This window comes from Phasianus colchicus, chromosome 17 (assembly GCF_987193195.1).
Source record: "Phasianus colchicus chromosome 17, bPhaCol1.hap1.1, whole genome shotgun sequence".
Lineage (NCBI taxonomy): Eukaryota > Metazoa > Chordata > Aves > Galliformes > Phasianidae > Phasianus > Phasianus colchicus.
In genome coordinates this window covers 8002436-8028638 of record NC_143452.1, presented here as the reverse complement: position 1 = coordinate 8028638, position 26203 = coordinate 8002436, and the positions used below count along the sequence as shown (strand labels likewise).

The window sequence follows — 26203 nt, the reverse complement described above, 5'->3', positions numbered from 1 at the left end:
ACACTAGATTAGCAGCCTTGCAAGAGAGAAGTTTAACAACGCAGCTTCTAAGAGTGAGAATTCATTTTTCACAACCCCAGCCCTGGTGCAATGATACCACGACAACTTTTAAGCACAGACCCAGTCTTGAAAGAGGCCATCTCCACTCTAAACGACTTACTGTTCAAATAGATGGAGCCGAATAAGGAGCATTATTACCTTTATTTCCAATGTAGAAATTGCAGGCAAGAATAAAAACAGTTTGCTAGCCAGCCTGGATGAGTGCCAAAAAGGGAAAAGCTTTTATTTTTATTGCTGTAGTCCAGGACACACAACTATTGCTTATTACTGGGTATTTGCAAACCACAGTTTTACTCCCTAATTTACAAGCCGCTTGCACAGTCTAAGTATAAAAGACAACCAATATTTAATCCAATTACCAAACATTATGGGCAGTGCTAAGTGTGCACAGTTGTGAGGGAAGAACAGGACTATTATTTTTCCATTTGTAAAATTCTACAGCCCAGTACAATGTAAAATGTGACTCAGATGCACCAAGCAGGACTTCTTGGTGTGCTCAAAAGGCTTTTCTTATACAACAGAAACCTGTCAATAATTCCAAGGCCCCCCACCATAACATGCAATGATTGCGTATCAGGGATGGCAAGGACGGAGCGTGAGAGGAGGAGTGATGGTGCTAGGGGTACAAACACCACAAGTATCCATCCTGTGCACGTCAATGTAAAGCTCATGACAAAAGTGGAATTTTTACAGGCAGGCTGGGCCCACAACACGACATCAGTCCTTTTAGGCATAAAAATGCACCTGTGATGTGGTATGGACTTTTGAATTCTTTTATCACAATGTGCTACAGTTTAACAGCACAATCAACACTAAGGAAACCTGCCTGCAGTGTAGCTGATCGTCTCATTCAAGATATCTCAGCACTCACAAACAACAAGCTCTCTTCTAGAAGGGCAACAACAGTTCTGGCAAACACTTTAGCTGTTAAGTAACAGCTCACACACAGCTTCAGTCATTAGAAGCTGTTTATTGAACAACAAACAATGATAGGAGTTGCACAGAGAATTCCTTGAATGTTAAGCTGCACACAGACCCTGCAGTGTTCCTGAACTGGTGATGGATTGACAAAGCAGAGCTATTACCCTCTATTGTGAAAATAATTTACTCCCTAAAAAGCACAAATTCAACACACCATTGCAACTAAAACACTGTTTAATATCTGATAGAGCTTATATTCAAAATCATGTGGATACAATGATATGTAAAATACTGGCATGCAGCCTATGTTAAACACTCTCATGACTTGGAATTAAGCTGTTATTCAAAAGCTTTCATGAAAGTAACAAGTGGAAAGATTCTTTGTTGTTGCTGCTTATACTTCTAATCTATACTGTGGTTGCAAACTACTCTCCAGAAGCATAAGCACAGAAAAATGCTGATGCTTATTCCAGAGTAAGGTAAAGACTGAGGTCAAACATGCACTGATGGTGATCACTGCAAGGGCAGAGCAGAAAGGCAGATCAGAACCTCAGCAGAGGATCAAAGTGCCCACTGCACCCTTTCTGAGGTTCTCATTGGGAAGACTTCATGTGGACAGAAGCGTGCAGAACAATTCATTAAGAGCTGAAATCCCTCAGAAATTCCCACTGGAAATCCCACATGTTCCCAAGCTGTTTCAAAATGGCCATCTCAAAAATGCTTTCTGATAATACAGTTCTTTGAGTAATTTGCCCGGAACAAACAAGAAAAACAATCCTCTTTCATTCACCCCTTGAGAGCTAGCCCCAGTTCAGTGATCAAAAGACTAAGAACAGGAAAATCAACTATTTATCGTCTTCATATCAAGTCCCTTGAATAACTGTTTTCATCTCAGCAATTAATTCACCTAGCACTCACTTAATAGAGGGCCATTCAATCATAATTTCTGGTCAATATTAATCACTCACAAATGTGGCATGAAAAGACATAAAGACAGCAAGTAATGCAACAGAACTGCCTCCTCCAGACCAAAGTGTGCTGAAACACGAACATCAGTGAGCCTAAATGCAAGCTATACAATGGCCAAGGAGGTATTTGTTCTGACAGGATCCAAACTGCACCAGAAAAATGGATATATTAATTATCAGGAAGAAGAGCAAGCACAAAACACGGAATGAGTTTATTCTTTATTCCATTACATCTGTGACGCTCGTCAATTATTTTTTCCATTAATATATAAATACTGAGGCTGTATTAAAATGAAAGCAGGCGGAGTTCTATTTTTTGCTTGAATATTCACTAAAAGCAAATTCCAACTTTTGTACTCATTCATCAATAATGAGTGAAGTAACCTGGTTAGTTACTTCTAATATTGGTTTTGTTCCAGACTAAACACATTAAGAAATTAACTCCTGTAGCACTAACTTAATTTAGTCTTAATACAGAATTCTAGAACTGTCCTACACTAATGAGTTTCATGAGCCATATGAATATATTTAGTGAGCATTAAAAAAAGTCACTATCTTTGGAATGCTTAACGATAATTTACATGAATGAATAGTACCAGTTAATAAACTGATGTGGCAAATCCTGTTTTGTATAATGTGGAAAAAAATCTCAAAGCCTGCAGATGTGAAGGAGAGAGCAGACAAATATTTTCTAAAATAATCCATTGTAAAATGTAAAAATGTCCATTTCAGGCAGTGACCTTTTACGAGGTCATTTTTTTTTTTACATGTGATAAATGTGTGTCCTGTCTGGACAAAGCAAACTAGCTGCCCAAACTCATCTTCCTCATCCCTAATAGCAGAAAACAGCAGGAAATGAATAGCCACCCAACAGTATGATTGCATGAATAAGATAATCAAAATATGGATAGCTCATCTGTACTATCACAGATATCATCTTGACAATCAGCATATAAGGAATTATACTGCCTCATACAAATATTTTTCTTCATAAGCATTTTCCATTTGTAGTGGAAGATTAATTTATCTAGATTTGGACAGTGAATAGCCAGCTTCTATCACTGGTTGATTAGTGTGCACACAAAGGATGCAATGGGTGGGAATTCACACATCCTTGGGAGAACAGCTACGTTCCTTTCTCAATGGAAATTAAGCACTGAGGAAGCAAGTGTCAAGATTCAAACTAAAAAAACATATTATTATGACTTTTTCCATGTGGTGGGAAAATCCAAAAAAACCCTTGACGTTTTCTAAGATATCGACTGTTACCACACATCTATGGAGTGTGGATTTCTCTGATTACGGAGATAAAGAGGCACCTGCTGAGGATTTGAACAACAGAAGATAATTTGTTCTGTGATTGGTTTTTAGTTTCACTTTGTAATCAGCATTAATATGTCTGGATCTAAGTGCACTACTCATTTTAAAAGGTGATTCAGCCTTTATAAAACATTTTCAGCATATATGAATAAGTACAAAGTTTTTCATGTTTTGTGTCTTATTTTACCCAATACCCAAGACATCTGAACATGCTGCAATGCTCCATTTCAGTTAAAAAAACCCAACAGTCTGGACCAAGGTCACCAATGCATTATGCCAGCGTGACTCCAATTAAAATTAATGGAATGTTACCAGAATAAAATGGATTGTAACAAAGTTACCCATTATCTCTTATTTAAAATGAGTGTGTAGAGATGAAGACATTTTTAAACCATAATTATATGGTCCAGTAGTATGACTGGCTTGGTGTCTTGGCTCCAAGAACATGGAACACACGAACACTTCTATCTTGGTGATGAATAGCAGAATAGCAAAAAGCAGTCCAGCCAAGGAATGCTCACTCCAAGGATTCAAAGCAATACTTCATATCAACCAGGACAGAGGAAAAAAAAACAACCAAACAACAACAACAAACCCTGTAAGAAATCAAACACTGCTAATGCTGCCTTGGACAATTCTATTACAGCAGAGAAAGAGGAGATGAAAAATTACTTTCAGTGGGAAAACGAAGGACAAAAACAAGCTCAGTATTAAAAGCTTGATAAAAATCTCTCTGCCTTTTTCCTACCAGCTGTATGTCAGAAAAAAATGGGCACATCCCACATAATAACCCTCAGAACCGCCTAGAAAAAAATTAGTGCAGCCTGAAGGTGTCTTTGTTCTATTATCAAGGATTATCAAATCATCCCTTATCATTACTGGCACACATATATAACCTGCCCCCCAAATATGAATAACCTTAGTCTTTCCAAACCTTTACAGCACAGGAACAACTAATCCCTGTTTAAAAAGATGGGGAAACTTAATGGAAGAAAGTTGGAAACTGCACTATGGAAGACAAAAGACAACAAAGCCGTGTTTTAAAGGCCAGGCACACTGCAACACTGGGATCAAGTCAAGCAGAATCAAGATATCACACTTCCTTACCAATGGAAGGGATCTAAATCCCCTTTCAGGGAAATGATAGGGCTGTGGGGGGATAGAAGAGGTGCCAAGCAGAACTCACCCACTCTCCCTACATGCATTGCACAGTGGGTCCAGTAAAAGATACTAAGAGGGCTGCTTCAAAAGTAATGCCTCCTATTTTATTGGGTTGTCCCACAGCCTCAGAGGTGGATGTTGGCAGTAGAGACTGAACCTTCCTGACAATATTATTTTTCTCATAAAATGGCTTGGGTTGAAAAGGACCACAATGATCATCCAGTTTCAAACCCCCTGCTATGTGCAGGGTCACCAACCAGCAGACCAGGCTGCCCAGAGCCACATCCAGCCTGGCCTTGAATGCCTCCAGGGATGGGCATCCACAACCTCCTTGGGCAACCTGTTCCAGTGAGTCACCACCCTCTGTGTGAAAAACTTCCTCCTAATATCTAACCTAAACCTCCCCTGTCTCAATTTAAAACCATTCTTATAGTCTTATCACTATCCACTTCTATCCACTATCCATTTCTCATCTGTTCCTACCAGTGGAATGAGTTTCCTTTGTAAAGACCTTATTTTCAGAAGAATCAGAGGTTACTCCTCCGATTACAAGTTCTAGACCTTGTAAGAAGTAGTGTGTACAGGAGACCATCATAATAGAGACCATAATACTTTAGGAGCACTACAGAAAAAGGTGACTCAAGCTATCAGCTCTGCATTGGGCACAGTCACATCTATTCAGCATTACCTTAGAGACCTTTCTCAGGAGGTTACTTCATTCAGTATAGATTTATACAGAATAAGAAGGTTCAAGCTCCAACAAACACTTGTTCCAGCAATGAAATTGAAGCTATTTGGCAGTTTTTATCAACAGAGGAAGGGATATGTGCTCCTGTAAAACCTCCTTGAACCCTGTAAGCTTGTGGGTAAGAACTTGGTCTGTCATCTTAAAACAGGTGGCTATAAACATTAAGAACAAAGAAACCAATTACATGATCCATAGGACATTCTGCTGAGCTGTCCAGCAACCTGCTGTGCTGTTTGCACATCAGTACACAAAATGTTCTCCAGTGAAAGCACTGAGATGGTGTGAGCACTAAAAGTCAGTGTGAGATCTCTGAGTAAAGGCTGTTTAAAATGGCCTTTGTCATTCTCAAAATTCTCAGGTACATTCAGACAGAAAGTTGAGTATCTGTCAGTACCAAACAGCTGCAAAGTTAAATGTTGCTGAGGAGCACAGAGGCCTAATAGTACTGCACAAAACCAATAAAAACAACAGAACTGAATATTAACTTCTACCTCATTCAGTCTGGTAAATCCTAGGGGATGAAGCAAGCATGAAACAAAACATGAGAGCCCCTATGGGATCTAATATTTATGGTTTTATTTTTCTTTGATCATACTTGGAACAATATCATTGTTTATTACACACAGATTGCTTCCCACACCCAATGAGATACAATTACTCAGAAAGTGAATTTAAAAGAGGTAATTACCCATTTTACTTTTTTTTACTTAATAATTCAAGCACTTAAGTTACACTTGCACTTTTTCAAAACAAAAACCTGCTGCTCTTAAGAAAGGGCACACCCTCGCTTTCTCACAAAGGGAAAGTTAGTTCTAATTCATAATCATAATCACAGATCTCATCCCAACTGCAAAAGGGTATGAATGTACAAAGACTGAACAAGACTGCTCCTCTGCAGTCACAGGCAGCCAGAGGGGGAAAAAAAGGGCAAGAAAGCCTACCTGCTAAGGATGCACCACCCAGAAGAAATGAAGTATTTGAGATGAAACTAAACAAAATGTTCCAAGTGACAGAAACAGAATTATCAGCTTTTCTGTAGAAAAAAACACTGTTCTAAATCAAAATTTCCCCATTCCTCAAGAAGAAAACTTAACACATTTTGTATACAGTGAGTCAAATAAAAAACTGTTTCCACCATAAAAGCAGAGCACTGCATTTATTTTATGACATCCAAGACACCTCAAAGGTGAATTAAAATTTTCCACTGAAAGCAGCCCAGAACAAACTCCCAAGCTCCGTGCAATACATTCAAAATAAAGAAACAACAAAGAAAACCACACATGCAGATGTTATCTAATCAAATTATGATTTTTCTTCCTTCTAGCAGTTTGTAGTAGCTCTGCTTCCTACCACTTGACTGGGCTCTGCCCTTGTGCTTGTTCCATCTTCACGTAAGTGTCATACAGCTCTTTCAAATGCAGTAACAGTTCCTCTAGGTTGTCTCCTGTCAATGCAGACAATGCAATGACTCTGTCATTTATCTGTTCTTTAAGGAGTGGTAGATTAATCCTGGACTCAGCAAGGTCAATTTTATTCCCAATGACAACACAAGGCCTTGTAGACAATCCTTTTTTATATTGTTCAAGTTCATATTTTAAGTCTTGCAGCTGAATCCATGGCTGAGACACAGAGAGATCCACCACATATAAAAGAAAGCAGCATCGTTCAATATGCCTTAGGAAGGCCATCCCGAGGCCCCTGTTCTGATGAGCACCTCTTATTAGGCCAGGAATGTCAGCAACTACAGTGAGAAAAATTTCACAGTGAGTCCAACACACTTAAAACAAGGATAAAGTCTTTCCCAATCCACTGCAAGTGTTACAGAATTACACCACAACACATAAATACTAAGGATAACTAACGTTAAACCTGGCTCCTATTATTTTACACCCCTCAGATTTAAGTTATTCCAATGAAGTCAGAACTCAGATGGCTAGTTTGATATTAAGGCTACGTGTAAGTGAATGTGAAATGGGCTTTCAGTTTTTGTGTTGCATCAAGTTTGAAGTTCCATAGAAATAATTCAATGAAATTGTTAACTTCTAGAGCACTCAAAGATGAAGCTGTGTGACACAAACTGCTATCAGGGAACACTCAGCATACTGCAATTTTTACCTGCTACTTGTTCATAGTCTTCATAGCGGACAATGCCGACGTGGGGGTTCAGAGTTGTGAATGGGTAGGCAGCCACTGCTGGCTTTGCGTTGGACAGCGCTCTCAAAAGCGACGATTTCCCAGCGTTGGGAAAGCCCACCTGGAAGACAAGCACCCATTAAAGCCACAGTTCAAGGTTCATTCCAATAATACTTAAAAAAAAACAAAAAAACAAAAAAACACAACCTTTTACAGATGTAGAAACATTCTCCCAATAGGGACAGAATATTAATTTTGCTCCTTGATTTCCCTCCTTTATTTATAGGTGACATTTCTCACAAAATAGATCAGACATAAAAAGAACTCCGTAATTTATTTTTTAGTGCAATACTGAAGCACTTATTTTAATCTGAAAAAACATTACGTCACTCTGTTCTGCTCTTCTCATTTCATCTGTGTTCTAATTTTATCTCCACACTGTACTGTTCATCTGTACATTCTGCAGACAATACCTGCTGTACATATCAGTGAGCATTAATCATTGATGAATTTTGGACACTGCTCTTCTATAGATACAGTTAATTTTAGCAAAAGTAGGATGAAGCAGCAAGAGCCTGACAGCTCTGCAAATCACTTTGGACAGACTCCTACCAAATAACAGCAAGAAAGCATCAAGCTGCATCTCAAAGCAAGCAAGCCAAAAGGCCAATAAAATGTTATCAGACATTATTTCTTCAGTCAGTCAAATGTCATCCTACAACAGGGAAGGTGAAGAACCATAGCAACACTCACCAGTCCTGCATGAGCTGCTGTCTTGAGTTCCAGATGGAGGACCCTCTCCTGACCTGGCTCTCCCAGAGTAAAAAATGTTGGAGCTCGCTTTTCATTGGAAAGAAAAAAGCGATTACCTTTCCCTCCAGCTCCTCCATAAGCTGCAACATACTCTTCACCATGTTGAGTGAGGTCAGCCACAACTACCCCGTCCTCCTTTACCAGTGTACCTACAGGCACCTTAAAACAAAGAGAGATTAACTTCATTGTAGCATCTCCAACAGTGTTTTGCTTTCTCTAGGCATATTATCCCACGAAGCGAAAGCAGGACAGGACTGTATTTTGGTCAGATGTACCTTCCAAATAAGTCTAATTCTGATGAACAATGAAAAGAATTTTGATCTGCTTGTATGCCAACCAGCCCTGTTCCTGCAGGGCAAAGCTCCCTGTAAAAGTGTATGAGATATGTTCTCTTCATGAGTTCATCAACCTTGAAAATGAGCAATGTAAACATAAAGCTAATATAGCAACTAGAACCTTAACTTACTTTAACATAAACACAAGCTCCATTGGCTCCATAACAGTTTTTGCTTCCTCCTCTCTCTCCATGAAAACCCTGATAGAAAGGGAGGACTGATGAAAGTGATTTTGTTTGCTGGTCAGCTGCAAAGCAAAATATGTGCATTTTAAAGACACTGTTTTAGCAGAACATGCAAAGCAGAACTCTATCTTGACTCTTCTTACTGTTTCTGAATACTACATTAATACATATCTGATTCACCGTCTCAACATAATATATCAGGGAATACTAATATCAGTGTAAGTTGTGAAGTTTAACTGCCTTTACTTATCTGCTTAGGTTTGTTAATCATGCATTTCATTAAATGGTTCATTCCAAAATGTACGCAACCGTTACAAAATCCTCAAGAAAATGTAGTTGGCAGATTAGCAGATTTTGCAGTAGGGTGGTAGCAGAAGCAGCCTTACCTAGCTGAAGAGTAAAATTTGTTGGGTTATCATTATGTAGCCAGATAGAAGTCACTAAAATATTTTAAAAACGCCACGATTTTTAAAACACTTCCTAGGAGACTCTTCTAAGGCTGTCAGTGTCACTTATACCCTTCTCTCCGCAGCTCAGAACAAAATATAGAAGCAAAGACAGCCTAGAGAGAAATAACCTCTTCCTTGTGGAAACAAAAAACCAAAGCAAGCAACAGGTGTAAGTTGATAAGACAACAGGAAATAAAGCAGATTTGTTGAGTTTTACCTTTTAAAATGACATGACCTCCATCACCTCCATTTCCACCGTCAGGACCTCCAAATATTTTTCTAGGTTCACTATAAAAAGATTGACCTCCTCCTCCTCCTTGTCCCCCAACCACACGCACTCTCCGGTGATCCACAAAATAGCGGGTCTGCAAAGATGATGAGATTTGTTGCCTTTAAGTACAGTTTATCACAGATACCATTCAACAAGCTAACTGCCCTACAGAACTTAATAATATGCAGATGTGCTCCTTTGGTCATGATGAGTTCCTCTAAACTGTTGTAATTCACAGAAAAATTAAATGTAGACTACAAAGTGCATCTTTGAAGAAAAAAGGAATCTATTTATCAGTATTTTTAAGAGTTTCTTTAAAACACAGAAAGTATGCTGATACAACCTAATGAAGCAGATACCAGACGTGTGCATTAAAGAGAGCTCACAACAGGGAAATTATCTTTCCAATATGATTACATACTGCTGACACAGGTAGCTTACCAGAATCACTCAGTCGTCGTGCTCTTATTCATGCAAATAAAATGGAAAAAAGACAAACAGATAAGCTTCTAAAAATTGAGCTAAAATCTAAAGAAGACATAGTGTCTGTGTGGAGGGATGTTCTCACACTAACTCATTGCGTTCATAGAATCATAGAATGGTCTGGGCTGGAAGGGACCTTTAAGATCATGTAGTTCCAACCCCCCTGTTATAGGCAGCGATACTTCCCTCTAGACCAGGTTGCTCAAAGCCCCATCAAGCCTGGTCTGAGTCTTTCTCTACCTGCTTTCTCTACCTGGTGATGAAAGCAGTACAAATTTCAACCTATTAACAATTGAGAAAGTTAAGGAGAGTAGGATAAGTGGAGTTACTTTTAATATCTGTCACAAGCAGTTGCTCAAGAGGTAAAGGTGAAGAGATTTTGGCCTTGTTTCTGACACGACTTTAGCATCTGGCTTCTGACTGTGCTGTGCTTTGGCTTTCCTGCCAGCAACAGCAAGCTGAAGGCACCTATCTGTGGGAAGTGCCATAAACCCCCAGTGTAAATATGGGAGAAATCATTGCAGCCATGCAGGTGGATGGAACGGTTCAGTCAGCATGAATGCAGTGTGCAACTCGGCTGCACTAATGCACGAATTCTGTGAGTTACCACAGGACTTTATATTAAGAATAAGAGTCATTTTAATCAAATAGCATGCGTGGAACAAGATAAACGTTACGATCTGAAGGTAAGCAAGCGGACAAATGGAACCCGTGCACAGTGAGAGCTCCGTTCGGAGCAGCGCCGTGACAAACCCCGTCACTACAGATCTGGCACCACCACACGGCGACACGGGGAACTTGTTTTAAACCGAACCGTGCCGGCGGCACTAGGAGAGAAGAAACTCCACCCAAACACGAAGAGAAGGTCCTCTGCGGCTTCTCCAGCACCAAAGGCAGGTTGTAACGCCGTGAAAACACCGACGGCCGTGCGGAGGGCAGGCGAGGAGCGGAGCAGCGCGGTGCGCAACGCAAGAACTCACCAATTTCTTTTCCGAAAGGACTCTTTTTTGCCTCAGCCGCCTGTTCTTTGAGCACGCGGCGCAACTCGTGGAGAAAGCCGGCTCTCGGCCGGGCACGGATCTCCATACTGACAGCACCCGCAGCCACAACGCGCAGCGGAGCAGCATGGCACCGCCTCGCCGGCACCGCCCCGCGGCGCCCACAGCGCAGCCGCCCGCCCCGCCCCGCCCCGCGCGGTGCGCATGCGTAGCGCAGCGCCGCCGGCCGTTGGGAAAGCGCGGGAAGAGTGGGGCGCGCGTCCCCTCAGCGCGCTGTGAGGGGGATCCCCTCAGCCTGCGCCGTAAGAAAAGCACCACCAACTTCGCTTTCAGATAACGTTTAACCTAAACAATTTCCAAGCATTCTGTATTACAAAACAGAAAATGGTTACAGTTAATGAAAGAAGTCAAAATGCTGGCATCACGTTGTTTCCACATCGATACATAAAAATGGACAACACATTAAATAAACATTTTTGTTATTAACAGTTAGAAATATTAACACCAAAATCATGTATAAATTAGGAAATAAATGTACAAACTATTTCCAAAGTGCTCTTTCAAATACATTATATACACAACATTCAAGAAGTTCTTAATGTAAGACATTTCAGGTTGGTGGGATGTTGCTGCTTCGTTCCAAGTGTTGTTCGTATTCTCTCCAAAGTATTTCAGCACTTTCAAAAGCCGTGGAAAAGGCTGGCCAAGAGCAATATTGCATTCTGGCTACCTGTGATATTAATATAGCGCGAAGAAAACAAACCTACTTCCTTTCCATTCCTTGATATTTGAGAGTACTTATTTGTATGAAAACACCAGCAGGAAAGATGAATGAAATGAGGACGGGCTGAAAACGCCTTCTGTTTTATCAGTAATGAAAGCATTAATGTTGCAAGGGCAGTGCTTTGACAATATCCCATTGCAAACTGTCCACTTAAAGACTTTTCTCTACAGGAATAGACGTACTGAAGTGAGAGATCTTTTGTTTTACTGTGGTCTTGGTTTTTCAAAACACAAAGTGCTAGAACTCAAAATCCTGTAAGTATACCAGTTTAAACAAACAAAAATCCTACAGCAAAAGGTAAATTTACAGCATAAATTTCCAATTAATCTCCTATTAAAAACTGCTCATTGATTATAACCATCCTACTCTCACCACAGAGAAATTTGAACATGTTATTTCATTCGTCAGTTACAGAAGCACTTCATAAGTGCTTTATTCAACACTATAGGGACATATAAAACTGAATGGAAGTGACTTCAGATGCTCAGACTGGCTTTTACATACCTCTAGTTCATATTTCTAGATTCTCCCTCTATAGGTATTCTCTCACCAGTTGATCCCATTAACAATTCCCCCTCTATATGCATAATATTGTTTCACAATCAAAGCTGAATTTGGTTGCTTTTCTGCCAATTAAAAAAAAAAAAAAACAACTTTTTATTTCTGAACTATTTCTGTTAAGCTAAAGAGAAAAAATACTGTCAAGAAGCATAAAAACAGTCAACAACAACAATAAAAAAAAAAAAGACAATATTTATGGTTATAATTCTTGCTGGAAAATTTCAGTAAGGGCTATGGGAGAATCAGAAATAAAGAAGAATGCCAGCCACCTGCTTGTGAAATTTGGCATGAAAATGTATGTGCAAGTTATAAAATTTGGAGTAGCATACTTAAGACTGAAAGTTTGCCAGATGTTTTCTCAGCACCACATGAAGCAATACTGACATCTAGTAGGATGACACTGCTTCTGTTTTTCTTTCTATGACAGAAATACCTTCGTTTACGTGGATATATAAAAGGTGCCACTAGTGATTAACATTTCCTTGAATATAGGTTTTGGTCATCTTTCTGTACCTTTTACAACAGAAGTAATGGACATACGCAGATTATTGAATGATAAGACCTGTGTAGTTTGCCCAGCAGGTACTGCAGAAATTGCAGTTAATTTTATTTTTATAGCATGGAACTCTTCACATAAGGAATGAAACCTTTTCCTTATGCTTAAGAAGTGAAGAGCCATGGATTTCAGAGGCTGGCAGGTAACCTGCAATGCATTTAGTTTTAAAAAGGTCGATAACCTACCATAGGACACTTTCCTGGACTGAGATATGACTGAATGGCTTCGTATTTAGTTAGAGTGCAGAATAACCTGGCATTTTGTCAGAACGGGGCACAACTGTGATCGAATGATCCTAAAGCTATTTAGAAACATCAAGAACGGGGGGAAAATTAAAAACTTCTGCGTTGTATCAACATACAATACTATACACAGCACCAAATATCAAACCATTAAAGCATTGTCTTGTTACCAGTAGTGCACTGCTTCATATCCAGCATGAAATGAACACTGTTCACATACAGACGCTGCTTTGTGCTAAGGGGTAACCAACATATTACAATTAATCAAAACTGCCAGTACATCCAGTTCAAAAGATGGAAATACTATTGAAATGAATCTGACACAGGATCATATTCTTTTATTGCTGGTAATTTCCATATTGTCCCTAGGGGAAAAAAAGAGAGAGAGAGAGAAATATAAATGTCGGAGAATAATATATCAGAAATTTATAAACAGAGAGTTAATTTTCTGCTGGTTTATAAATTCTGAAAGATCCATTCAATATGTCTGCACCAAAATACCAGATAGATTTATGTGCAGAGCTAACAGCTAAATCTGCTTTTTTATAGCAGAAATTTAGACAAATTTACCTGCTCGTAGCCATAAGGCCTCTGCTGCTGAGCGGATGGTCCTGTCTGAGAAGTTCTGTAACTCCCATATTGCTGCCCCTGTCCCTGTTGGTAGCTGGAATACTGTGAAGATGCTCCTTGTGCAGGACCTGAGGAGACAGAGACATTTACTGATAGGAGTTCATTTGCTACAGGGAATTCTTATGGTTAGTAAAATGTAAAGCATGAGGGTAATAAAATAAGGTTAGTGAGTATATACTGCAAGACAGTCCCTTGCCTTGATACTAGTATTTAGAATATCCTTGTTTTCTCCAGTCCATTTCTGTACTGATTAACCTGAAATGGTTTCTTTCTTCCAGAGACCAAGGATGCCTGCAACTGACCAGTGAACAGTTCAAATCTAGTTTGATGACAGTGAAGAGCGCTGCTCCGGCAATGAGAAAGGTTCCAAAGCCCTCTGACAGCATTAGCTGTATGTTCAAATCACTTCCACTTTTTTTCTTTTCACCTTATTTCCTCACCAAGGATTAAAACCTTTGCACGATGTTGCAAAGAAGTAGCGGTTCTCTGGATTGTTGATGTCAGTTTGGATTGTCTGAATTGTTTTTATGTCAGTTGCAAAACTATTAGATGTGTAGGAGGCATGAGAATCCATGCAGTGACCTTCTACCAACACCTCCCAGTCAACATGAGGCACGAGTACTTTATAACTTTCTCAAGTTATCAAGAAAGCAAGCAATGGGATGCTAACATAACAGTTTGGAATGCAGTGCTATATTAATGGATGTTACTGCCCAATCTCTTTTCATGCTATGCTGTTTGGCTAGTTATAGTATGTGCATGGCCAAGGTTAATCAATAAAATTGTTTACAGCATAGTTTAGGTGAGGAATGGAGGCATCAAGATGAAGTACTGCAAATACTTGACCAGTGGCAGTTTTACCATATCCTTGCTGTTGTCCTGGGTAACTTTGTTGATTCGGGTATTGCTGCTGGGAATATGTTTGCTGTTGTGCAGCTCCCTGTTGGTATCCTGCCTGCTGCTGGCTGTACTGAGAATTTCCTAAAGTGGGAAAAATTGACACAGTGTGGTTATGCTTGTAGCAGATCTTCCTCTGTTCCATCTCTAGTAAGGAGCCTTGGGCTGGAGCTCATAGACAGGCACTCTTTTCAGAAACAGATATTTGCATTTTGCCAGTCACTATGAGTTTATTTCTCTAATGACTTTTAGTTCTTTTGAATGGGAGGGAGTTGTTTATTTATACACATCATTAAATCAGTGAATAAGCAACCTGCTCCCCAAAGGGTTTTTTTCTGCTAAAGTGTTTCAAAAGAAGAAGGCAGAACCATAAAGACCAGGGTGCCGGGGTAAACAGTTGGTTTCTCAAAAAGCCCTCCCAGTGTATTTTGTTCCAGATAACTATGTTTATTCATATATCCCAGAAAGACAGCACATTTAGTTGTCACTGATTTTTAAAAACAACTACAATGGAAATTCCATTTGCAATATCCTAACAAAACAGAATGAAATTCTATCTGGCTCAGCTACATCTGAGGATATTTTTTTTTAATGAACATGAGACTGTGCACAAGCTAGCAATGATCCCACAAGGCTGCACAGCAGAACTACCTCACCATACAGGTACTGACATGCTGCATACACAGTCTGATAATGGTGTTGGTATAACAGTGCTATAATAGCTAAATTTTGTCTCCTGGACACTTAAATAATAGCTAAGTAGCAGTTCAGTAACGTGTGCAGTGCAAGTCATATTTTACATTTCCATAAGCATGCTGTTTCCTTAGTATTTTAGGGGGCTAAAGCTTTGGGTTACAAAGATTCCTGATATTTTCCTACCTCCTTCATAATAGTGTTGTGTAGAGTCATCAAATGACCTGTCATAGCTCTGCTCAGTATAGGATGACTGCTGATAGGCATAATCACCATGTCCTGTAAGAAAGTGCAAAGATTTATCAGATACATTGTTAATATAACTATATATATATGCTGTTGAATACATACATTACGAAGCTGCTTATGCATAAATATGGGGCTAAGAGAAAATAATCCAACCTAAGACTGAAAGTTGAGTATGTAGCAAGGAAGTTACACCTACAGATCAATCACTAGCATATACTAATCCAAACTGGGTTTCATGCCCTTTATGCAGCAGTTTGATAGCAGTGTGCACTAATATGTATGTGTCTGTATGCTGCTTCCACGCAGGGGAATTAGAATGTTCTAGCACTTAAAGTGGAAACAAATCCTAATGTGTTTGCCATGTCTTTGGATGTGGCAGTCGTGCTGGTCTACACTATATCAGCACTACAGTGACACCAGTACGGAGGAATTACCATCTGGATAATATTGCTGATTCATAGGTTCTGAAGAGCCTTGTCCATGACTGTACTGTTCACTGTAATATTCCTCCTGACCCATGTACTGCTGTGAGGAACCTGCAAGGCAAAGATGAGAGAGCACACTGAGCCCATGCACAACTGAGTGATGTTTGTTCTTCTTTTTTTTTTTTTTTAAGAGAACAGTATGTACATCTTGATAAGTAAACAGGCTATGTATGTTGAGAGCAGTTTCAAAAATGTTTTGCTCACTGGAAAAAGGAAACAACTTTGTATTTTTAGAAAACAAAGCTAGTTGAAATTGAAATTATGCAACTGTCAGTAATAGAAGTCCTAAAACCACCCTCTTGTATGGCAATACCAAAAGTAATGGCAACGTTTCATCTACTAATCTGAGATATTAGAAAGCACAGGAATGTATTCCATGCTCATGAACATAGTTAGAGTTAAATATATTTCAATTAGCGTATTAATTTGTTTCTTAGCAAAATTCAGTTTATATTAGAATCAGTCTAGCAGCTTTGTTACCTCTTAGAACTTTTTCCAGAGAGGTGTTAGAGCATGGTGGTATTCTTCTGGTGTTTTCCTTGCTTTGGCCTAATTTTTCCTATTAATTGCTGGCACATTCTATCTTGTTTGCAGAAATGAGTTCCTTGTTAATTGTGCCATTTTACGGCTGATCCAATACCATTCAAAAGAAATGAAAAGGTTTCCAGTTACTTCAGTGAGCTGTATATCAAATTGTTCATCTTTTCTTTAGAGGTGCACGGTTTCTTTTAGACAGAATTATTTCTAAACACCTGAAATAGTTAAATAAACTTGAAAAGAGATTAAAGTTCTTCTGATTGTCAAGGTACTTCCAGCATTTCAGATTTCCTTTCTTTCCATATGGGATTCCTAATGCATAAAAGTGACTTGGAAATCTTGTCCTGCCTACCCCACAGGGTGGACGGAATCTCATGGAACTACTGCTACCACCAGCAGAAAGCTAATCATAGATCTCACCTTGCTGTGAAGCTCTGTAGGGGCCCATTGGTCGCTGACCCATCATGCTGTTGCCCTGGTTGCTCTGACTCATCATGGCAATGGAGGACTGCCCCTGGTAATGCTGGCTCCCTCCTTGTGCCGAGTTGTAATGTGATGTTGCTGCTTGCTGGTGCATCATGGAGACTACAATGTACATGGAAAATCTGTTTTATAAAGGGATACGATGGTTCTCTCCCTAGTCTCTTTGGAAGCAAGTTAAAACATTCAACTAAATTACATCCTGATAATTCTACGAATTTTCCACAGGGGGAGATGTTTTCCTACTCTATACATTGAGCTCTTCTTCAGTGTAATCCAACAAGGATGCTATTACACATCAGTTCTTGCCATTTGTTTCAGTCACAGATTTGACAACACATTTAACTTTGATTTCTGCTAGTTTTTTTAAAAAGAATGCAATCATTACTGGAGTAGGATTAAAGAAATAAGAACTGATATTTGTTCCCAGTTCTTTCTGACTCATTCATTGCTGTATTTGTTCTCAAATCAATTATTTTTTTCTAATCCCATCTCATTAAATTTCCAATGATTATACAGTTTAAATAAACTGACATCTTAGGATTGATTTGCCCCCTATATTTCTGAGAGAACTAACATTGGACAACCCATTCAATACTCAGCAGCAATCATTTTTACTGGTCAAGAGACAAATTCGGAGCTGTCTGCTAGTCTCTCTCTATGCCCTTCAAGCAGTGTTAAGTATCACTATAAAATCACAAAAACGTGGCAGTAATGTATAAATGATAAATGTGCAATACTCTGGCTGACAGCTCCTTCAGATATGATAAAGGCGCCTTTCCAATCCCTCCCACAGCTGTGAGATTTGCTGCTGGGGCCTATCAGGGAGTGCTGCCACTCTTTTAACTCTGTTTTCTACCACTTGTTGTTAACTGTGGCAAGTCAACGTCAGTTAAAACAGGTCTGAAACTGTTCTGCAGCCTGACACATTCAGAGACATCCTAAAGCTTTTCTTCTCGCATGTTTGTCCTTGTTTACAGAAATATTTATGGAACACAGTCACGGGGGGTAAACCTCTGAGGTCACTGAAATGTCGAGTTGGCTCAGAAGGAGGAAGAGGGAGTTTACCTGGATTAGACTGCATGTTGATGTTTGTTCGAGAGACATAATTGCCTATCGACCCCTGGCCTTGCATTGGCACATTCTGAGATGCAGGCACTGTATGGCTATAACCAGGCCCAGTTCCATGACTGCTGACACTCATACTCAGAGAGGTTGTGGGCATTGTGTTCTGGCCTGACTGCTGCATAGGCACGTGATTAGGACCTAGAAAAATTAAAGAGAGCAACAAGAAAATATGTGTTATTATCAGCAATGTACAGTGAGCATTAAAGCCCTCATGGCCTTTCTAAAATACGATAAGGCAAAACAAAACAAAAAAATCCTCATTATTAAAATTCTCTGTTATTGACAGACAAAACTGCTTCCTGCAAAGTTAGAGCAGTGTTCCTCTTCCTGCCTGCCAAATCTAGCTGTACAGAATTGCAAGGAGAAATCAGCAGCTGTGGCCTATAACCAGTTCCTCACGGGCTTCCACAGATCTTGCAGGCAGTGAAATTCACAAATGCCAGCAGTGTCAGATACTTTAGAAAACACACAGACTCTGGAAACATCCCAGCCTTCTGAAATTCTTTCCTTCCTCCTGTCCTGCTGTTAACCCCATTCACACAGATGGTGACAATAGGAAGGCACAATGGTGGCTGATAAACTCTGCACATTGCTGCATTCATTCATTCATTTCCCCTCCAACCAACTGCACTTTGTGACTCAGGCTTAAGAAGCACCAGGGGGCCTCCCCTCAGAGGACCAAGAGGACAAGCTTGTCTTTCCCCTTCTGGAAGTTTGACTGAAACAACCTCAGACTTTCTGAAGGCATATTTTGCAAGTTGCCATCATAATCACTGGTTACAGTACCTGTCCAGTAACACTGTCCATAATTACTGGGCTGCTCCAACTGTACCCTAGCACTGTGTGTGAGTATGTGACTAGCATTTTGCTTACCTGGCAATGTGTTGCTTTGTTTTTTTTTTTTTTTTTTAAATTCTGTTATTGTTGTATAACAAAAATCAGGGAAAATCTGGTCTTCATTTTTGTTATTAGTTGCTGCAAATAGTTTTATGAGTGAGTTTTGGAAAGTTGTTTTCACTGTGTATTGATACTGTAGAAATTGTGATAGCATGTATTGCTGCCTATCTAAATTCAGCTGTGTAGTGTTGTCTATCAAATGAATTTAGATAGAATGGAAGACAAGCAGGATCCCTAGAAGAGACAAAATTATATTGCAATGTTTAGATAATGATATTTCAATCTGGTTATTAAGCGTATCTACAGCCTCTGAAAAAATGTTTAATTCTCTTACCGCAAACCTCATTAACTGCTCTTAATGATATTTCTAGTCATCAAAAACAGAAGATTTGCTGTTGATTATTATGTTTTCCTCTCATGGAGAGAAGCAAGCAGCATTTCTAATAGCAAACAGACAGAGCTATTTCTACTGAAATCTGCAGAACCAGAGATACACATACTGCTACAGAGGTCCAGCTCTGTGTTTTGTGAGAGTTTTGTGTGTCTTCTAAAGCTGATACTTGGTTTTGTGCAACACAAAACCATGCGGTGTTTGAATGGCATCTGCAGACACTGAGTGAAAAAGACTGGGCTCACAGTAAAGCTCACAGTAAATCTTGCCCTGTTAGCATGGGAAAACGCGAGACTCTGGGCTTTCTTTACAGACCCCCCCCCCCCCAAAAAAAAAAAAAAAAAAAAGTTTGGCTAATTCATGGTTGTAAGGGAAAATACGATAGCATGACTCAACGTGTTTAAATAAAAATACTAGAACAATAAGGCAAATACAAAGCATTGAATCTCTTTCATACTTTTGTGAATCTAAGGGAGCTGAATTTTTCTTTGAAAGGCCTCATTCATGATTTCTGAACAGTGAGGATTCCCAGTTGGACCCCGTTCTGTCAGGAAGCAGCTGAGCTTCCCATAGCTGATGTCTGAATCTACAAGTTCTGCCTGCAGGGCCATGGCATGAAGAATCACCAACTTGTGACTGTTGGATTAGTTGAAATTTCAGTGGGTTGGTTTTTAACCTGTCCCTACAGGCAGAATTATCATTAGTTATCATTAGTTATTGAGCTAGCGGCCACTGCTGGTAATTATCATATATTTAGGGTACTATCTAGTGACTGTCCTGCAGAGGTGATTCCTCTAAAGACCAGTGTGAGGACAATAAGGGATAAAATGTACTAGTTTGATGTCTTCTTCCTTGTCCTTCCCTCTTTAACAATGCTGTACCTGTTCAGTACAGACTTTCATCTCCTTCAGATGAAAAATGCTCACAAGAACTAGAGCCCATACATTCATAATTGCTTGTGCATACTTATGCCTAACTTGTAAAAAAAAATGCTGTCCAATAATCACTGGCTGATGTTAAATAATTTCTCAGTCTCAAATCCTATCTATACATGAGGGTTGGGTGCTGGATAACTTAAGGTGCTGACTCGATTCTGGTTGGCAGAGATAGCAGCAGGAGGGGCTGGCACCCAGGTGGGTGTCCCCAGGCCTGGGGTGGGAGGCTTCTATTCTCACAGATAGCAGTAGCACATGGCATCACTGCTGCTGTTACCTAGGCTACTCACAGCACGCCAGGAAAGGCAGGCTAATGCATTCTCAGTCACACCTTCCTTTGAAGAGCAGCTCTGTCTTGAGACCAGCCTCCAGTGGAGCAATACTTTCATAACAAGCTGGCACTATGCAGGTGCAGAGCATTGGTCAAAGAATAAGCTGCCCCCAGAGCGCCAGCTCAGGCTGTTAGCACTGGGGTGGGGGCACATGAGATGAGCGTGCACCAGCACTGCCTGCCTACCTCTGTTCTGCAAATGATGCCACTCAGCAGAACTGCCAGGCTGGCTCTTAATGAGCATTACATTGCTGTAAAGAACTGGGGAGCAAAGGAAAATACAAAAAAGCAGCAGCAGTAACACTGAAAATGTTCTGAGTAAAAATTCTGAGTGAAAAACAAACAAACAAACAATGTTCGGACTGATTTAGTGTAATACTTATCCTAGTTAATAAATCTTTCAGAAAGGTGGCACAGATAAATTTCTCTCTACAGCTGGAAGCGTACAAAAGTAGTACCTCCTCCATTTGTTCAGGAGGTTCTACCAGCTTGACCACAAATAGATTTCTAAAAACTCAGAAGTAATTTCACTGCTTGCATCTGCTCCTGAGTTCCCCTGCCAAGGTCTGTGATTTTACAGTCAGATACTTCTATTTATAGACATTGTTTTTCTCCTTCTCTTACTTTGGGAAAGACCCATATAAACAAGAGCTGACTAAATAACCATGAAGTACAAAATGAATAAATGGATTATTAATACTAAAGAGTATTAATACAGAGTAAACAACAACAACAACAACAATCTCAGTTTCTTTTTAGTTGCAAGAACCAAAGAAACAAATGGATAAATGTGTATATTTGTCTTATCCATATAAAATGCCTGTGCAGACTCTTTGGCTGGTACAATCCCTGAAAGCTTCCGTAGAGGACAAAGGCTGATGTAACACCATTTTGTTCTCCAGAAGAAATCTATCCTAGAAGAGCTTTGCAGTCTAAAGGCTTGGCTGTGCAGTTAGTCATGCAAGCGATCCCATTTTACCCTGGCCAGCCCCACCATCTTCAAGAGAAAAATACTGCAATATATCATTTTTCTAACTAGAGACTTGGAGGCATCTTGATGATTCTCATTAGACATTTTTAAAACTGTTTTTAATTTCTCCCGTAGTATTACTAAGCAGACTGGAGGCCTCGCAGAACCCAACATCATTACAGACTGTAGCCATTTTGTGATGATTTCAACATGTCCCAGAAATCCCCATCTGCCTGAAAGGTGAGTGAGGAGAGGTCTTTTACAGCTCTGTAAGTATTTTCTGCATTAATGATTTTGTTGCCAAGCAACAGCAAAGCAGCACAAAGGGGACCAAGGCTCACCATTGCTAATCTGACTCTGCATGAGGGAGGAAGGAGGAAGGCCTGTCCCGATTGCATCACTGAGATTGCTCTGTGAATGAAGAGACTGGTTGGATGCACTCTGAGTCATTCCTCCTGGGCCCAAGTTTATGTTTTGCGTTGGTGGCTGCAAACAACAAGGAGGAGAAGCAAATTTTTTGTTAGGTTTTATTTAGAAAAATAATCACCCTCAAATTAGACCAAGCATGACTAAAAACTGCCTCCAGTAAGTAAGTGCTTCCCTCACTTTCTGAGCAAACCTTTTTTCATTTGACTAGGATGTGTGAATGACATTCAGGGACAACACAGGGAATGACACAGGGAAGCCAGCAGGCTCCAAGCTGTGCTTCTAACAGAGGCTGGCTTCTGTGCCCATTCTTTTACTTAGATAAATTTCATTTGGACTGGACTGAAAGTAACTGCTGTGGGGAAATGCCTTCACAAACACTACACAGCAGAGTGTTGACAAACTGACCTTTGCCAAGCATAAAGCTATTGTGCATTTTGTGTTATGCTGGATACTTCTAAAATCAATCAGCTCAGCAATAACTCAATTTTTAAAAGCAAACCAATGCCCAAGTACTAAATGAAATAAAATAGTGGCTTTTTTTTTTTTTTTCTGAGTAAAGAATACAGTAAGAATAAGCAAAGAGTAACGAATCTGGAACAAATGAGTCCTGTTTAGATATGTAACACTGCATGATTTCCAGTTAGAAATTAGGCCACTGAGACAGATATTAACACAAATATCTGAAAGAAAGTATTTTAAATGCAGTAAAAGTAGCTCTTCATTTGGTTGATGGTCTACACAACCACTTAAAAAAAAAAAAAAAAGGTTTGCTGACAATGATCAGTATCTGTATCAAAGCACATTTCCCTCTGCTATAGTAAATATATGTAGTGGTAGCATTGGTACTTACAGCAGGAAGCAAGGACTGCATATTCTGGTTAGAATCTGCTATTGTTGCCAGGTAAACAAGGTTTCTGTGCAAGATCTGTTGGTATCTACAGAATAAGGAGCAAAGCTTATTTGGAAAGGGTCAACAACATAGAAAATTGCAGTTTATTATATTACATCAGCCCACTTTACATCTGTCAAAGTAAACAGTTATCATAGTGACCTGTATCTGTGCTGTTGTGCTTTTCAACAGTGTGTTCAACACCCATTTTACCAATGGGTAAACTCAGGGAAGCAGGAGGTAAAGTACATGCTTTTTTGCAAGCACTCGGAGTGCACTGTGCAGCTGGGAGCTCAGGCTTTCTTTGAGAACTGACACTGGGTCAGCAGCTTTAACAATTAGCCACAGATTCTTCCTCTGTCTAACCAGGGTCCTATTCATAATGAAATTCCAAAACCCAAAACCTGTTTGCCCTGCCAACAAGCTGAGAAGAACAAGATTTTTTCAAGAGTGCTTTAACTGGAGTGTTTACTCAAGTAAGCACCACCTGAACCATTTCTGCTTCTTCACAGCTCTCGATGAACTGGAGAAGTTCATAAGGAAGAACAGGAGGGCATCCAAAAGCAAACTACAGTTGTACCACTGTGCAAAGTGAAGAGTCAAACCTGGAGAGTTTGAGAAGAAGGCAAGAGAAAATATTTTTCAAATTGCCTTCTTTGCTGAAATGTTAGGTGACCTTTATTGCTAGAAATCTTCAATAGCTTAATTTCCAAGCAGAAAATTCCAGAATTAATAAATAATCTGTTAAAAATGTTCTAAATATTAAATTCTCAAATATTTTAGGGAAAAAGAAACCAAAAACCAAACCATCCTCTATCCCAAGAACAATACATAGTTTGTAATACAAGCAAATCTAACAAATAAGTCCAAGCATTCTCTCACTGATCAGTGGACAGCACTGTTCATGGTACAGCCCTTGAGAAAAAGTACTCCAAAAACATAGCCCGAAACTCATCATACTCACTGAGTACATTCTGCAGTTTTCCCCTTGCTCTGATAATCCATAATACATTGTATTAGGTGGTGATTTTCATCTAACATCTGCATAAAAGAAACATGATCAGAACATGTGAGAATCATATTAAAGACCTGGGTTTCTGCGATACTCCACATTTGCTCTCTGTAGCCACGGATGGCGTTCTGGGCACTTTGCTTTGGGATATGACCAAGTACCTACACACGACAGCACAGTCCTTGACCCATTGAGATGCAGAGGGCCCCCGAGTTTTGATCTCGACCACCCACAAGAAAATGCAGTTCACTGTCCTCAAATCGCTGTTTGGTGAACATTTTAAAGCAGCGCCATCACTGCTGTGTGGCCAAAAGCTCTGAATTCCAACACACCGGTTATCTTCTGGTGGTCTGTGCTACTAGAGTAACTAAAGCTTTGAAAGCCTATTGAGTTAATAAATAAAAACAAGCTGCTTTTATATTACAAATACGAATAACAACACTCTTGTGTTTCAATGCCATTAGAATATTCTAAAAATCTTGCTTTAGCGGGAATTTGTAACGAGCCCAGCATGTGCCCTCTCTGACTGCTCCATTTCTTACACAGAACTGGAACGTCCATTCAGTCACTGTGCCTGCAAGTCCCCTGCTCAGCACCATGCTTTGCAGACAGCAAATCACTGCCAGCAGCCCATCAACACTGACAAATAGTCCCGAAGTCACACAGCAACAAATACACCTGGGATAGGGAATGCTTTTACACATTGCTGGTAAAGAAATAACATTTCAAAGCTTCCATAAAATTCATAAATATGAAAAAAAAAAGGAAAGTGTTTGAAAATTGAAATGAAGATATTTGGCTGTCCTCTGCTTATGGATACAGCTGTGTTTTTAAATACAAATTTCTGAATTAGAAATTCTGTCCTACTCCCAGCCAACCTGGAGGTTACAGAAAAAAAAAAAAAAAAAAAAAAAGCCACTGGAATATTTCACTGCTTAAAATTAATTGCTCACAGCAGTGTGTGTGCTGCAAGAGCATGGGCTTCGTTTCCAAATAGTGCCCTGAAATTTCAGTCACACTCAGGCTCATAGGCAGTTCGTTCTGCCCAATCTCTCTTCTGTAACATCCTTCCATGGAGAATTTTTCCCTAGAAGTCACAAATTGGCACCAGAAAATGGTTTGGCTGCAAAACCTACCGACGATCCGTTCGTTGCTGGGTTAGCAACAACGCTGCCTCACTGACCATCATCTGACCACGTAAACACCTACAGCTCCCTGCCACTGCGCTGCACGAACTGCAGGAACAAAATGCCTTCGTGGTGGGGAACGCGCTCACATCAGCACAAGTACAAATGACAAATAGCGGTCAAGGTGAAACATGCATGTTCTTTATTGAGTCTCCAGCCTCTTCGTTACACAGTTACCTTTTGTGGGAGGGACGGAGGGTCGGCAGGTGCACGCACTGCACTCCCTGCTGCCAGCCCTCCGGGATGGGAAACAATAACTTCCCAACTGGGAGCCCTTCTGTACCAGACCCGTGTGGAGAGCTCAATTGCAGAGAAAATCTTCGAGACCTTTGTCATTACACACCAATAAACACATCGCAAATAACAGGAACAGCAGACAAAAAATACCACTGATTGCTGCTCCATTTGGCTTCTAAGATTCCGCATCCAAACGCAAAACCCTTGCCAATGCAATATTTTATTTTATTTTTTTGCTGATATGCCGTCAGAAATTAAACACGTATTTGCAAACGCTATTGCAATTTTCCACTGCATTATTGTCAGTCTTTTTCCCACCAGCAGCAGCCAACGTGCCGGCGGATTTCATTCCGTACCCCTTCTCTGGCTCTCTCTGCAGCGATCTGCACACCTTTGCTTTGTTCCACCTCCTCCTCCTCCTCCTTCCCCCACCTCTCTCCAGCTGTCCATCTCTGCAGCCCTGGCCATGCACGAGTTTCCCTGCTCGCCCGCAATCTGCCTCCTTCCACGGCTGCGGGAGCACGGACGGAATCACGTCCACCCCATCGGTACAAAGCATGCTGTTTTTACCTTCTGGATAGTTTGCTGGGTCACCTCCCCTTTGCCTCTCGGGCGAGCAGAAGCAAAGGCAACCGACATGGTGGGCTTTTTTTATGTGTCTATAATATATGGGTCCCAGGCTCTAATAATATTGTTATTATCTGCCTGCTATTGCCGTGCGAGGATTCTCCGCAGTGCGCGGGCAGGGGAGGTGCCGCACATGGTACGCTCTGAGCCCGGCGCCCAGCGGCGGCCAGCGCGCCCCGGAGCGGCACACGCCGCCCTGCGCCCGGGGCCG

At 40.3% G+C, this 26203-nt stretch overlaps 2 protein-coding genes and 1 long non-coding RNA gene across 6 annotated transcripts; 1 reads left to right on the top strand and 2 right to left on the bottom strand.

Annotated features, from left to right (window-relative positions):
* Positions 1-5714: 5714 nt before the first annotated feature.
* MTG2 (mitochondrial ribosome associated GTPase 2) lies at positions 5715-11018 on the bottom strand. 2 transcript variants are annotated; one of them, XM_031590148.2, is made up of 6 exons: positions 10828-11018; positions 9311-9458; positions 8591-8706; positions 8065-8283; positions 7294-7432; positions 5715-6919 (listed from the first exon to the last, which is right to left on the bottom strand). In XM_031590148.2, exons 1-6 carry the CDS (start codon positions 10972-10974, stop codon positions 6525-6527), a joined length of 1164 nt encoding a protein of 387 aa, XP_031446008.2. In that variant the 5' UTR covers positions 10975-11018; the 3' UTR covers positions 5715-6524. The 2 variants fall into 2 exon arrangements, with proteins under 2 accessions (XP_031446008.2, XP_090008319.1); XM_090152193.1 differs by having other exon boundaries at positions 5715-6622.
* A 63-nt stretch (positions 11019-11081) lies between these two features.
* LOC116227078 (uncharacterized) lies at positions 11082-23968 on the top strand. 3 transcript variants are annotated; one of them, XR_004166480.2, is made up of 4 exons: positions 11082-11883; positions 13897-14009; positions 21747-21851; positions 23442-23968. It is a non-coding gene; the product is annotated as an uncharacterized LOC116227078 (long non-coding RNA). The 3 variants fall into 3 exon arrangements; XR_016471916.1 differs by having other exon boundaries at positions 23299-23968; XR_016471915.1 differs by having other exon boundaries at positions 11082-11926.
* Positions 12629-26143, bottom strand: SS18L1 (SS18L1 subunit of BAF chromatin remodeling complex). The gene is made up of 11 exons (XM_090152093.1): positions 25936-26143; positions 23894-23970; positions 22891-22975; positions 21953-22097; positions 18028-18225; positions 16900-17064; positions 15892-15993; positions 15395-15487; positions 14480-14599; positions 13559-13686; positions 12629-13353 (listed from the first exon to the last, which is right to left on the bottom strand). The coding sequence occupies exons 1-11, from the start codon at positions 26002-26004 to the stop codon at positions 13327-13329; spliced, it is 1209 nt and encodes a 402-aa protein (XP_090008219.1). The 5' UTR covers positions 26005-26143; the 3' UTR covers positions 12629-13326.
* Positions 26144-26203: the final 60 nt, after the last annotated feature.

What these genes read in the sequence shown, in the direction of transcription:
- MTG2 (XM_031590148.2), bottom strand. Translation starts at nt 10,974, where the DNA reads ATGCTGCTCCGCTGCGCGTTGTGGCTGCGGGTGCTGTCAGTATGGAGA. An exon ending in TCCTTTCGGAAAAGAAATTG is followed by an intron (nt 9,459 to 10,827) that starts GTGAGTTCTTGC and finishes TCATCTTTGCAG; the next exon opens with ACCCGCTATTTTGTGGATCA. An exon ending in AGACTATGAACAAGTAGCAG is followed by an intron (nt 6,920 to 7,293) that starts GTAAAAATTGCA and finishes TTCTCACTGTAG; the next exon opens with TTGCTGACATTCCTGGCCTA.
- SS18L1 (XM_090152093.1), bottom strand. Translation starts at nt 26,004, where the DNA reads ATGTCGGTTGCCTTTGCTTCTGCTCGCCCGAGAGGCAAAGGGGAGGTG. An exon ending in GCAGAGTCAGATTAGCAATG is followed by an intron (nt 18,226 to 21,952) that starts GTGAGCCTTGGT and finishes TAATTTTTCTAG; the next exon opens with GTCCTAATCACGTGCCTATG. An exon ending in CTACAGAGCTTCACAGCAAG is followed by an intron (nt 15,994 to 16,899) that starts GTGAGATCTATG and finishes TTTGCCTTGCAG; the next exon opens with GTTCCTCACAGCAGTACATG.